This window comes from Salmo trutta, chromosome 32, assembly GCF_901001165.1.
Source record: "Salmo trutta chromosome 32, fSalTru1.1, whole genome shotgun sequence".
NCBI lineage: Eukaryota > Metazoa > Chordata > Actinopteri > Salmoniformes > Salmonidae > Salmo > Salmo trutta.
Genome location: NC_042988.1, coordinates 21,539,703 through 21,554,143, shown reverse-complemented (window position 1 = coordinate 21,554,143; position 14,441 = coordinate 21,539,703). Strand labels below are relative to the sequence as shown.

Sequence of the window (14,441 nt, the reverse complement as noted above, 5' to 3'; positions counted from 1 at the left end):
CGCGACAGTGCGCCCTAGGACTCAAATACTGTGGCATGTTAACCGACGTGAGTTTCCCTGATCCGACTCTTGTTTGGAGCTCGTCTCTCTTGCATTGGAATAGTACAAGGGATAAGGAAAATAATCAGAATCTATGATCTCGGTCCCTTTGATGAAAACAGTCCCGTTTTACCCTCTGACTTCATGATCCAATTGGGTATAGATAGTCTATTCGCCAGAGATGTCCACCGCTGCAACTCCAACCACCCCCTCTCAGTTAACATCGGATCAACTCACGGTCATTGTGGCAGCATGTAAGTAAAATTTTAATCTCTATAAATGTCAAATGTTCCATGAAACTGATGGTGGCATTTGAGCATAGATCAGAGTCAGATATAATTTTAGGCATATTTTTGTAATGAACCCATCTGTTATGATAAACAGGCGTATTGGCATGTCACTTTTGCCTGTTACATTCATAGCAGTTGTATGTGTTCATTCGTTTTCTTTGGACAAAACACAACTATTGTAAAGTTGTAGAAAACTTCAAAAGTGTAGCCTATGTGGACGACTGACCTATGCTATAGATCTGGATGGGGAGTCTGTTGCCTCAGCAGGTTGTTCACACCAGTGATGGATCCTTTTACTTCATCAAATCACTGCTGTGGTGGTGTGATAAGGAATATGTTGAATACCCTGTTCGCCAGCTGCTATCACTGTAGATAGCAGCCTATTTGCCTACCACGTTAGATATGGAGCTTTCTATTTTTAGAACCTATCTGTATTATCTTGTAGCTGCTAGTGTTCCTCTTGGACTTGTTTTGTATCAGAAGATGAATTACATGGTTGACTTCACATTTATATTTGACGGTAAATTAATTTGAAGTGTGGAAAATCGACTGCGACTAACATTACGATAGCCAATTATCCCTGCCCACAGATTGAAAAACATATTGTGAACAGCGTTCCATTAAATAGTCTAAACAGTATGTCCACACAGCGTTTCAACTTAATTACCTGAGCAGGAAAAGCTCTGTCCCCTAGCAACCGCATATTAGTGTTCTGAACACTATAATAAACTATTACTTTACATTAATTAGACTGGGGCATTACGTAATATACCTTTTGTACAAGTGCATGTCCATTGTCATTGTGATGCATTGTTAACAGCGGGTGATGAGTTTTCTCCTCTCCTTTACTAGTTTCAGGTCTGGTGTTCTTTGTGGTGATCGTGGTGCTGCTGTCCATATACCGGAAAGAACCTCACTGCTGCAAGGACACCCATGGAGACATGGTAAGGACCTTGAGCTCACTCACTATATTTTAATGAAAGATACAATTAATGAGAAAGTGTCACTTGTAAACAAACCAGAAATTAAAGTTAGGCACAATACAGATTAGATGTGACTGAGGCCATATGTACCATGCAAATTAAACGTAGTGCCATTAAGAGGTGTCATGTTTCATTTGCATGGCTGTAGGAACTGGCCCAGAATAAACCTGATATGATCACTGTAAAACCATGCATTTGCATTTAATGGAATTAACAGTGCTTTCGCTATGAGCTTCGGCTTCCATAACTATCCCTGAGTGCCAAAGCAATCATGAGCCATAGTGTGGTGAGGCAGCATTGACAAATGCTATTGATACCTGCACCAATCTTTTGATGTGTCAACACCACTACAATGAGAATATTAAAAACAGATTGTTTAGCTAAACATTTGACTCAAAACATGTTGTATGAAAACATATGAATGGCTAACACAGGGCGGAGGAAAATCTGATCTTGACTGCAGACAAGCATATCCTGCACACCCAGAAACTGGATACAATATTCAGTGTTCCTCTGAGTGAGGAACACAAACACTGGCACAGAGGAGGAGTCTTCTGTATCACTGTTGACCTCCTTTCCTCTCCCTCCCAGAGAATAGAACTTAGCAGACAAGAGTATCTTATATGAATGGTACTATGATGGATGCCCAAAGTATGGAGGTTCATACATATCAATACTATTTAACAACTTCAAACTATGACCAATATTCAAGTCCCTAACTTGGTACAGGAAATAGGGAACAGGAAGTATACATTCTCCATGGAGGTCAGTTTTCAGTTTCTGCCCATCCTCCATGTTTCCTCTTCCTGACCTGCGTCCCTGGGGTAGGGTTAATATGTTATCTCTGGAGAACAGGGACACTACTCATACCTTCCAACTCTTTCCCTTTCTCAGACAAACAGGAAACACCAACATCTTTGTCTCTGCTATGTTTGGCTCTGGCCTGAACAGATTAGAGAAAAGTTTTGCTGTCTCTTGTCAGGAATAGACAGGCTTGTACATTTCAGCCATTTTGACCTGCTGTCAGCTAGAGTAACCCACACATGACAGATCAGACAACATTGCTCGTCACTATTTCCTAACATATTGTCAGTGTGGGGAGTGGAGTCTAGTCTATATAGTAAACAGTGGGTGACAGGGTGTAAATATGGAAAGATCTTGGTGGGTATGGAGATGACCTCTGGGAACTGTACAGGTGACAAAGTGTTACTGGGTGAAAGAATACACAGCTAGCTGGCAATGTGAGCAAAGTAAAAATCAAGTTTCCTGACGATTTAAGTTGTTTTTATATAGAAACAGATTTGTTGAAATCAGTTTGTTGTTTTTGGTGTCCCTGTTATGTCGTTTACACATTCCCTGAAATCCTATCCAGTCACCCATATAGTCATAGTGACTGGTTAACTGAGGCATGTTGCAGAAGAGGGTGGTTTTGTTACAAGATCATTACAAGGACACCAACCTGAAGGCAAGCCAGATTGCGAGGGAGGCTCACATGGAAAAAAGGCTCTATTATTGTTTTCTATGGAACGTTTACTTTCCTCTATATGTGTTGTTGCCTCATACCTTCCCCTGCTTCAGTTTGCTCCATGAATAATGGCCCGACCCTCCTGTGGGTGTTGGGGACAATGGCTCTCCTTCAGGTCGCGGCACAGAAAAAGGCACACTGCCGATGGGGTCCTCCCCCCACTTCAGCTCTGATTTTACACGGTTGTGCTTTTTCACGCTGGGTGAATCAGAGGCAGTAAACAAAAGGACATCTCCCCTTTTTATCCTGAAGACTTTTTTCGCCCCTTGAAAGTGCAAACTAGCGAGGGAAGGTGACCTTTGACATCAATGTTTCTGTGGCGTCTCTCTCTGTCACATGCTGGAGGGGTGGTGACGAAGGTCAAACTGCATCACTGGGAACGTGAGTGATGTCCCCGTTCAGGCAGAGATCAAAAACTGGCCCTGATGATTTGAAGGTGACCATTTTGTCAATATGAACAAGCCTACTTCCCTATGCGTGATTCGCAGTGGGGAAATTTTCCTATGTAAATTGCTACAACCGTTCGCCTACTCATCACGCATCCTCATTTTAATTTATTTTATTTAACCTTTATTTAACTAGGCAAGTCAGTTAAAAACAAATTATTATTTACAATAACGACCAAACCCTAACCCGGACGACGCTGGGCCAATTGGGACTCCCAAGCACGGCCGGTTGTGATGCTGGATTGAACTCTGTCAGGCAAAACATTCCTTTGTTGTAATGCTGTGTAATGTTGTCCAAATTAACTATGGGGGCCATAATGTGTATTTGAGCATGCTTGTTGAGAGGAACCTGCTACAGTTACAAGTGAAAAGAGAGATGCTGAAAAGGTCACACTGTGTGGTTTCTTGCTAGGGACCCTGGTGACACAGTAGGACACTGCATTGTCCCCAATACAAAGGGACTCATTTAGGCCCAGGGTAATCACCTAGTTTTCCGGCAGGGCTTTTGAAGAATTCCAGCACCTCATACAGTGTGAGCCTGCCTAATCTTGTTTGAAATGGGTGGGACTGGGAGGAGGCACGGAAATCGTCGGGTGGTCGTCTTATAGGCTAGATAATTTATGGTATTGCTAAAACAGTCAGGACCAAAACGAATGAAACAAGGCATGACAATTGGTCAATGAGGCTGAAATTAGGGAATGCCTTCCTAATTGGGATGTTGGGCTAGCCTCGTAATTACCAGGCTGATTACCACTGCGTTATCAAAACAGAATGTAAGCTCGCAAGACTTTCGGAATGTTGTACAAGGTTAACGTTGGGCAGATCGTCAACATTCAATCTCTATTTTAATTAGATTCTCGTTGAATCTCAAATTTAAATGTAGGGTTGTTAGAAGTTGTTCAGTCATCTCTGTAGTTAATGTGCTAATGGAGGGTTCATCATACAATAGTCTAACTCACATTAGTCACTGTTCCCTCTGTCCTCCTGCAGGATGCCCCTCCTCAGTACTACAGCAGCAGACAGACACTGGTGGGAAACCCCTGTCTGGAACAGACTCATGACATCATACACGACAACACACACTCACAGGTAAGAAGGGCCGGCACTGGGGGGGTCAATACATTGTCAGACCCAGTGATACCTGTGTGTCAGGTGCGGAGCTGGGGGGGGTTATAACTTCCAAAGTCGCTGGTATCATAAATGCATTAATATTTGAATGGTCGTCAATCATCATTAAGTAGCTTATACCTGCACCGGGATTATTAAGTGCACAGATTGATACAAGGCAATGTGCAACGAGCAGACAAGTCAGAACCATGGAGAAGGAATTAGGCCTAGGCTACACCTTGCTCTTTAGATAAGCCAAACAACTAAATAACATCAATCATGCAAGATCAGGTAGACTGCAGTCTACAACATAAGCAGCAAACACATCCACATCAATTTGATAGGCTATTGCTTTCTGTAGTCAAGCACAAGGAACTGAATCCCATGTGTCTACTACTGTGCTATAGTTCAACCTAGTTATGTAATATAGAATAGACTACTTTTGCGTTCATATGCCATTTAAAAACAAGTTACAGGGGAGAACATTATAGTAAACCTACTCACCAAACAGATGTGTCGTGTCATGGGGTAAAAGCTCATTCATGCGTAATCATGCAATGAAAAATTGTAAATACATTTTGAAAAGTCCAAAGAACAGGCAGAACCTAATCTGAACTAACATCTATATATATTGTCGAAAATAGGAAATTATACGATTTATATCCCTGAATAAATTGTCTTTCAACTTAGTATTGAGAGCATGAGACCCTTCTCAAATTGTCACTCTTTTTAAAAAGTAACCATTCCAGTCATGAGATGTGCATCTCACTCGCACTTGCAATTCTTTGCTTTTCAAAAATATTTTCTATTTATTTTGTTATATATTCCATAATATTCTACCTATAAAATAGAGGTGTCTTGACTGTGATAAGGGCACAGGAATATAAAACTGTATTTTCTACTAAATTAACAAACAAGGCTATGCCAATGCAATTTCATATAGCCATAATCACCAGCAGCACAGTGCCAGTCTCAGGCCAGGGGGCCCCTCAAGGGGGTATAGCGACACACAGCACACATTGCTTTATAAAATAAGCAATACCGGCTCAGACCAATTCCAAGATTTAATAAAATCATATTATACAGTATATCATATTATATATATATACATTTATCATGTTTTATAGTGTTAAATAATATTTATTTTATTTGGTTTTTGGTACAATGTTTTTCTTGTAAAAAATCTCCAGGAACAGGAGGCCCCACTTCTGCTGTGTGTGGATAGGTTTATTGCTCTGATGCTTATAGTCAGCAATGATGCACTGACAATGATTCTCCATGACCAAACAGACACCAGCAGTATCTTCCATCAAAGTGTTTATGACATCTCTCTAACTGTTCCATTGTGTTCCCCGGCTGTCTGCGTCTTCTCTCCATCAGTCAGGGCAGCTGTTCCTTATCGGCCTGCCCTCCAGCTACCGCCTACCCTCCCAGGAGGCGCCCCTCCCCAGGCTGCCCTCCTACGAGAGTGTCAGGAAGAAGGACCGCCAGAGACAGATACACATGATGATCGCTGACCGTTTCGGCCTCAACGGCTCCATGCTGACTGAGGTAAGATAACGGGGGTGGACGGGTAGCATTGAGATAAGTGACATGTGTCCTCATAAGTATTGAACGCTGCCTCAGCTGCCTGAAAATGTAGGTTATTGAACGTTGCCAAAGTTAATCTTTAGTCCATTATTAAAGAGCCTCACATATATAATTTGTTGTTTACTCCAAAGTGCAGTGACCTATAAAAGAGAATAAATGAGAGGTTTTGTTCATTATGAATGTGCTGTCACAGGATAACTGGAGCTTGTTCTATGATGAAACACTATTCAGAACGCCGTAAATAGGAGCCCTATCATCTCATCTTCTGCTGTAGTGATGCACAGACTGCGCATTCCCAGGTTTTACCGTGTTGATCTTTCGCCGGGGCTTTGACTTGCGTAACGCTCAAGCAAACAAGGTAATGAGAAAAAGGCAAATCAAACATAATTAAAGCTTGCGTCCTCAGTGTAAACAGTGGCAGAGAATGCAGCTTTGTGCTTTTTTTCTCCTTTACTCGTCTTTTTTGCCCCACTTTTTCTTTAATAACTGTCCCAGTGAATAAGTGCCCTCCCATCAGTCCCCCATCCTGTCACCGGTAGCTCAAAGTGGCCCTGTCAGACTTTAGAGGGGATCTGATGGCCCATAATTGCCCTGTCTGTACTGTGGCCGTAGGGGCTGGAGTGAAACTTTGTTGCGTTGTACGTGTGTGGTGTTTTTATAGGCTGTCCTTGCCGCCCGCGGGGCCCCAAGCAATTAAAAGATAAGGAGTTAGTCAGGGAGTGAGGAGCTGGCTGATGACGGAGATAGGCTCTGAACTGGAGGAGTGATGCTAAAGGCAGCCCGGGTGCTGCCAGCCTAATCTGTCATGTAAACGCTAACATGATGCCATTAGGTTTGATGTTAGAGATCATGTATCAGCCAATACACACTAGCAAACACCTACACCTGGGAAATGGAGTCTCTAATCTTAGATGGGATGTCATTTTAGAAGGTCATGGGTTATTTTGTTGTGTGTGGAATATATAGCGTTTAACATTTTCAGTATGTTTTATAGCCTCTCAATTATGAGTTAACATTTTTATTTTATTTTTTTATTTAACCTTTATTTTAGGAGGGGGACTCATTCTAAGTGGCTCACTTTGTCACAAAGCATAGCTTGATATGATGAGCCGCGACACTGAAATCAAGCCATCCACTCACCCATTTGACACGTACCCACTTACCCTAGGTTCTAAAGCAGTGTTAACCAAAGCTTACTCTTTCTCTCCCACAGCCCCCTCCAACGTATGAGGAGAGCATCCGCCACTCCATTGAAGTGCCCTTTGACATTCTGGGGTCTGTAATAGACGCCCCTCATCCCCAGGACATTTACCCTCCGCACCCTGGCACAGACCTTACCACTCAGTCAGAGGTAACCACTCAGTGCCCGTCCACTCAGGATACCAACAGTGCCACCCTACCAGTCTGAATCCTCAGACTCGCTACTGACACACGATGACAAGGACAACTGGAGTATTGATGCTTTTTATCCACCTTGATGTGCCAAACTGGTCAGAGGATAACAGACAGTGGAAATGCACACATTCTCAATAGGTTGAATCTGATCCAGCAGCCAATGTGTTGACTGTACTGTAGGAACACCCTGCAGTGACAGTATGCTGGAAGATAGTGACCAAAGATAGTGAAATTCTACATTGCGGGTTACTCCATACTGACAAACTTGAATGTCTAAACACCTCTTGTCAGTTGTGATTTTAAACTGGAGCCTAAATAAGATTGGTGAGCTGGGAAGACTTGGATCGCCAGGAAACCGTCCTGTAGATGACCAATACCATGACTATATGTGTCTGAGGTGGCAGGTTCTAATGCCAAAGTTAACTGTAAGAGGAGACAGGCCAGGTAGAAAGACACTCCATGGCAAATGTGCTGCTGAAAAACAAAGACCATTTTGCTGTGAACAGTAAAAGCACCAAAAAGGGAAGAACAATCTTTAGATTTAAAAAAAAATGTTTCTCATATTTTCTACATTTGATCATGGTACCCCCTTTTGATCATTTTATGGATTAAAGTAATCTGGATTATTGTTTTTTTGGGGAACTGTGTTGTAGCAAGTCCTTTTCTGAGTAAAACCACTCTCCTCTTTTAGTGCAATGTCTGAGCCAAAAACGTATAAGCGTGAGTTGTAAAATGCTCCTATGTCCTACCCTGCTGAGCTTGGGTTGTACAGCTGAGCCAGCTACAACTTGTGTGTTAGTCTTGGAACCTGTGAAGAGTGAGTCAACAACACCAAACCTGTGTTGGCTCTGGTAATGGGTCTTAAAGGCCCAATGCAGACGTTTTTATGTCAAATCATTTATGGGTAACAATAATGTACCTTACTGTAATGGTTTTCCATTAAAATTATCAAAATGTTTTTTTGTTGCTTTTAAGCGTTTTAAGCGTTAAACGTTTTAACAAACAAGAATTGTGGTCTGAGTGGGGAGGAGAAAAGGGAAAACTAGTTATTGTTATAGAGGTTTGGAACTCTTTGTTATTAATCTATTAACTCATTTACCACCTGGTGATGTCACCCAGCAAGCCAATACTCCACCCATGCAAAACCTGCTGTTTAGAAGGTCCAATGTAGAATGTATTTTCAACCAGGAAATAATACTGATCAAATATTGTTAGTTTCATCAGCTGTTGTACAATATGATGCAAAACACAGAAAACTGAATTTTGACTGCACAGGGCTTTTAAGATACAATTCAGCATTGGGATTCTGGGAAGCGTTAACTAAGTAGCTAGCTTTGTTTATTCAAGAGCTCTGTGAACAATGAATGAGAATAGTTGTGTAAAAAGCTTCTTTTTTGTTGTTGATTAACTTGGCTGCCTGTCTTAACAATCCCTGCACAAGCTTGAGAAGAAACCAGTATGAATGACAAGAAAAAGTATGTAATATTTCCCTTACATCATGTCTGAAACAAAAGTATGAGGTTTCAGCAGCCGTTAGCAAGTAGAGACAAGTCTATTCAAAAGACAGCAATTGTGAAATACTTGTATGTTTATACAAGTGTAAGAGTGAGAATTGGAGTTGATGATCATTTATAGACCTGTGTCTATAAATTCCTGTCTGTCATGTAAACTAATTGAGATGGTGGTGGCTTCTAGATAAAGACATTTAAAACATAGCGCCTGTGTGCTGTCTCTGTCTGGTCTTAATGTCCACCAGTTTCCTTTTCACCTCATTTAACACATGATTTACTTAAGAAAAGGAACATCTCAATAGGTGGTCCAGGTATGACAGGACATGGAACAAGCAGGGGGAGGGGCAGGTGCTGCTTTCCTCTTTTGTTCTCCATTGTTCCTCTATTGTTCCTCAAACAAGGAGGAGGCTGATGACATCACATCTGACCATCTCCTTTTATTTGATTTATTTAACCTTTATTTAACTAGGCAAGTCAGTTAAGAACACATGACGGCCTAGAAACAGTGGGTTAACTGCCTTGTTCAGGGGCAGAATGACAGATTTTTACCTTGTCAGCTCGGGGATTTGATTACATTTACGTCATTTAGCAGACGCTCTTATCCAGAGTGACTTACAAATTGGTGCATTCACCTTATGATATCCAGTGGAACAACCACTTTACAATAGTACATCTAAATCTTTTAAGGGGGGGGGTTAGAAGGATTACTTTATCCTATCCCAGGTATTCCTTAAAGAGGTGGGGTTTCAGGTGTCTCCGGAAGGTGGTGATTGACTCCGCTGTCCTGGCGTCGTGAGGGAGTTTGTTCCACCATTGGGGTGACAGAGCAGCGAACAGTGATCTAGCAACCTTTCGGTTACTGGCCCAACGCTCTAACTACTAGGCTACCTGCCGCCTCAAACCTGCCGCCTCAAACCTGCCACTCCAAAATCCTTGAAGTTAACTTAAAGTTTGTCTCAAAGACACTATTTTGCTCAAAACATATTTTTTAACCCTTTAGTGTATGTATTTATACTTGGGATATTTCAACAGGAAAAGTAAAACAAAATCACTGGAGGACGTCTAACTTTCACTTTCCGAACCCTCTAAACTGCACATTACATTGGTGGGAGCATTGTTTTTGTGCATTTTGAATGACCCTGGAACCTAAGTATTATACAAGTGAATGAATTACCTGTAAGTTTACTTTGAGCCCACCACCAAGTTACATATGACCTGTGCACACACATTGAACATATGTATGTAAATAATAAACTGTTATTAAATCAAATTGTATTAGCCACATGCGCCGAATACAACAGGTCACCTTACAGTGAAATGCTTACTTACGAGCCCCTAACCAACAATGCAGTTGGATATATGGATAAGATTACGGATAAGAATAAGAAATAAAAGTAACAAGTAATTCAAGAACAACAGTAAAATAACAATAGCGAGACTATATACAGGGGGGTATTTTATATTTTCTTAATCATGTAAATTGTTACTTGCAATGGGTGAATTGTTTTTAAAAGTCATAATGACAGTCTAAGGAGGAAATGGATGCCTCTGTTTCTGTATTAATGAACATATGTTACCTCTGTGACTTGTCAAAGTCCTTCTCCATCCATTGTCACTCAAAAGCCTGACCTCTGACATCTGGTGGCCAGCTATAGAATTGCAGTCTTGAAGATTACACCATTTTAACTGAAAACTGAACCAACCCACCCCATACTTTTGAGACAATACTCTCACATAAACATAATGATGTCACAGTCAGTAATATATTTAACTCATTAGATGAAGTGTCCACAAGGGTTCCATTGTCCTGCTACTGGGTGTCTAATGAGAGAGAGAGAGAGAGAGAGAGAGAGAGAGAACAAAAAGAGGCACTCAGAGGTCATTAAGCTCCTCACAGTTGGGCAGCACAGCTGGAAACAGCCTAGGGGCAGAATGAGAAGACACTACAGGATGAACAACTTCCATCACCGTCTTCTGACTGACAGACACAAAGTGCAACTGTTTGGTAATCCCCTTGAGCTCTTGTCGTAAAAGATGAGCCCCATATAGTTAATTAGGTCTTATGGTCGTTTGATCCCTTAAAATACAGACCACAAAAAGAGGTGACATGGGGTGCTCTCTTCATCATTGACATCTCAACAGCTAATTAAGCATACAGATTTGGCATTTAGGGGATTAGCACATGCTATATTGAAAGACAGGCTTTGTTAAATTTACAATTCCTTTCTGATAACCCTTCAGATTTCAATGAATGAAAGCAAATAGCAGTGGATTTTTTCTTCAATAAACGTCCCAATCTTCCTAGCCCTTTACACTCGTACCTGTATATGGATTGAAAATGACAGATTTGGGCGCTAAATTGGAATGCAGTTACTGTACAGTAACATGCTATACATGACGTCAGAGCTCTGGCTCTGAACCTCACAGGGCTGTATGGGTTTAGACTGACAGCCGTTCTGAACTTCAGCACCACGCGTGACAGAAGTTTCCTCAATCACTCCCAGTAATTGGGCAACTTTTGCAAATATTTTGTTGTCTGAGTGAGGGAAATGCTGTAAATTAAAATGAATCAATGTATTCTGAAAGATGAGATGTTGAGGAATATAATAAATACAGCTTTGATGTCATACGAGCAACACAAACATCCATGAGTCCAAATGTGAACTTCACATTTACAAATCATAAATCTCATGTCATATAAAGTGTCAACGTTTATGATCACTATGTTTGATGTACAGTTACAACATGACATGGCATCACACCCTGGGTTTTTTTTAAACAGAATGAGACGATTTGTTTATTGGGAAGAATATTCGCCGCAGTACACACACCTGAATGCACGTATGACTTTTTTCTGTGCGCACCAAGATTACAATCCGTTTCTCCTTGTGAAAGCCTAACACTGTAAGATGTTATTTTATAACTTAGCTAGTCGTGTTGGCAATAGAACAAGCTTTAAAACCATGCCCACCTGACCCAGATTGCGATTTATAATGGACCGTTTTTGGATTGCGTAAACAACAGTAATTGTGTGATGGCAGGAATGCAGCGTTGTGTTCCAAACGAAACAACTACAAGTGTGCTTGCTCTAGTTCCTCAACAGCACAGCTAGGAGAGCTAAAAAAATCCTTATAGTTGAAGACTCTTCTTTGACTCATAAAAGTGCATTGAAAATGCTTAGGAACTGTGCACACTTTGGAGAGGTGTGTGGCCACTTGGAGAGAACAGTTAGTCCTCTCGAACCTACTCACTCAGACCCTTGTAATTTTTGGGGGTCTTATGTTACACCTACCCCATATTCTCCAGGAATAGTCTTATCATGTTACAGAATGTATCCAGAGTAGTTTTAGATTTTGTTATCAAGAAATGCTTCAAAAAGTCCAGTAAATGTAAAATGCACAGAAAATAAACAGTGTAATGTTTGGATTCAGTCTTGTGTCAGGTGAACTGTTGCGTCCTCACCTTTGATCTAATAATTTCCCCATCATCTCCAAGCTGTTCCCTTTCAATTGCTACCATGGTTATGGATATGCATTTCATATCATTTATATTGTACACACACACACACACACACACACACACACACACACACACACGGAAAGTATTTGAACCCCTTGCCTTTTTCTAAATTTTGTTACGTTACAGCCTTATTCAAAAATTGATTAAATTGTTTTTTTCCCCTCATCAATCTACACACAATACCCCACAATGACAAAACAAAAACAGGTTTTAGAAATGTTTTGAAAGTATTCAGACTCTTTACTCAGCACTTTGTTGAAGCACCTTTGGCAGCGATTACAGCATTGAGTCTTCTTTGGTATGACGCTACAAGCTTGGTACACCTGTATTTAGGGAGTTTCTCCCATTCTTCTCTGCAGATCCTCTCAAGCTCTGTCAAGTTGGATGGGGAGCGTTACTGCACAGCTATTTTCAGGTCTCTCCAGAGATGTTCGATCAGGTTCAAGTCCGGGCTCTGGCTGGGCCACTCAAGGACATTAAGAGACTTGTCCCGAAGCCACTCCAGCGTTGTCTTGGCTGTGTGCTTAGGGTCGTTGTCCTGTTGGAAGGTGAACCTTCGCCCCAGTCTGAGGTCCTGAACACTCTGGAGCAGGTTTTCATCAAGGATCTCTCTGTACTTTTCTCTGTTTATCTTTGCCTCGATCCCGACTAGTCTCCCAGTCCCTACCGCTGAAAAACATTCCCACAGCATGATGCTGCCACCATCACCATGCTTCACCGTAGGGATGGTGCCAGTTTTCCTCCAGATGTGATGCTTGGCATTCAGGCCAAAGAGTTCAATCTTGGTTTCATCAGATCAGAGAATCTTGTTTCTCATGGTCTGAGAGTCTTTAGGTGCCTTTTGGCAAACTCCAAGCGGGCTGTCATGTTGCTTTACTTAGGAGTGGCTTCTGCCTGGCCACTCTACCATAAAGGCTTGATTGGTGGAGTGCTGCAGAGATGGCTCTCCTTCTGGAAGGTTCTGAAATCTCTACAGAGGAACTCTGAAGCTCTGTCAGAGTGACCATCGGGTTCTTGGTCACCTCCCTGACCAAGGCCCGTCTCCCCCGATTGCTCAGTTTGGCTGTGTGGCCAGCACTAGGAAGAGTCTTGGTGGTTCCAAACTTCTTCCATTTAAGAATGATGGAGGCCACTGTGTTCTTGGGGACCTTCAATGCTGCATAATGTTTTTGGTACCCTTCCCTAAATCTGTGTCTTGACACACTCCTGTCTCGGGGCTCTGCGGACATTCCTATGACCTCATGGCCTGTTTTTTTCTCTGACATGCACTGTCACTGGTCCACTTACACGCTCACAGGAGCGACAGTGCCTCTTCCCCCTCAGGAAGTTGAAAAGGTTTGGCATGGGCCATCAAATCCTCAAAATGTTCTTCAGTTGCACCATTGAGAACATCTTGACTGGCTCCATCACAGCTTGGTATGGCAACAGCACCCCCTTGATCGCATATCACTACAGAGGGTGTTGCGGACAGCCCAGTACATCACTGGGGCTGAGCTCCCTGTCATCTAGGACCTCTATATCAGGTGGTGTGATAGGAAAGCCAAGAAAATTGTTAAAGACTCCAGCCACCCAAGCCATGGACTATTCTCTCTGCTTCCGCACGGCAAGCAGTATCGGTGCATCAAGACAACAATAGACTCCTGAACAGTTTGTATCTCCAAGCCTTAAGAATGCTAAATAGCTAACAGAATGGCTACACAGACTACATATATTTTTTTGCTCTGTCTCTATGCACACTCACAGGACTCTACACACTCATACCCTACAATACTCATCTCATATGTATATACTGCACTCCATACCATCTACTGCATCTTGCCTATGCCGTTCGGCCATCACTCATTTATATATTTATATGTACATATTCGTATTCATTCCTTTACACTTGTGTGTACAAGGTAGTTGTTGTGAATTGGTAGATTACTTGTTAGATATTACTGCATGGTCGGAACTAGAAGCACACGCATTTCGTTACGCTTGCATTAACACCTGCTAACCATGTGTATGTGACAAATACATTTGATTTGGCTGTTTTG

General features: G+C 41.8%; 1 protein-coding gene across 1 annotated transcript; it reads left to right on the top strand.

Annotated features, from left to right (window-relative positions):
- LOC115171409 (uncharacterized) lies at positions 1-9,090 on the top strand. The gene is made up of 5 exons (XM_029728196.1): positions 1-293; positions 1,182-1,273; positions 4,274-4,372; positions 5,771-5,941; positions 7,194-9,090. The coding sequence occupies exons 1-5, from the start codon at positions 221-223 to the stop codon at positions 7,386-7,388; spliced, it is 630 nt and encodes a 209-aa protein (XP_029584056.1). The 5' UTR covers positions 1-220; the 3' UTR covers positions 7,389-9,090.
- Positions 9,091-14,441: the final 5,351 nt, after the last annotated feature.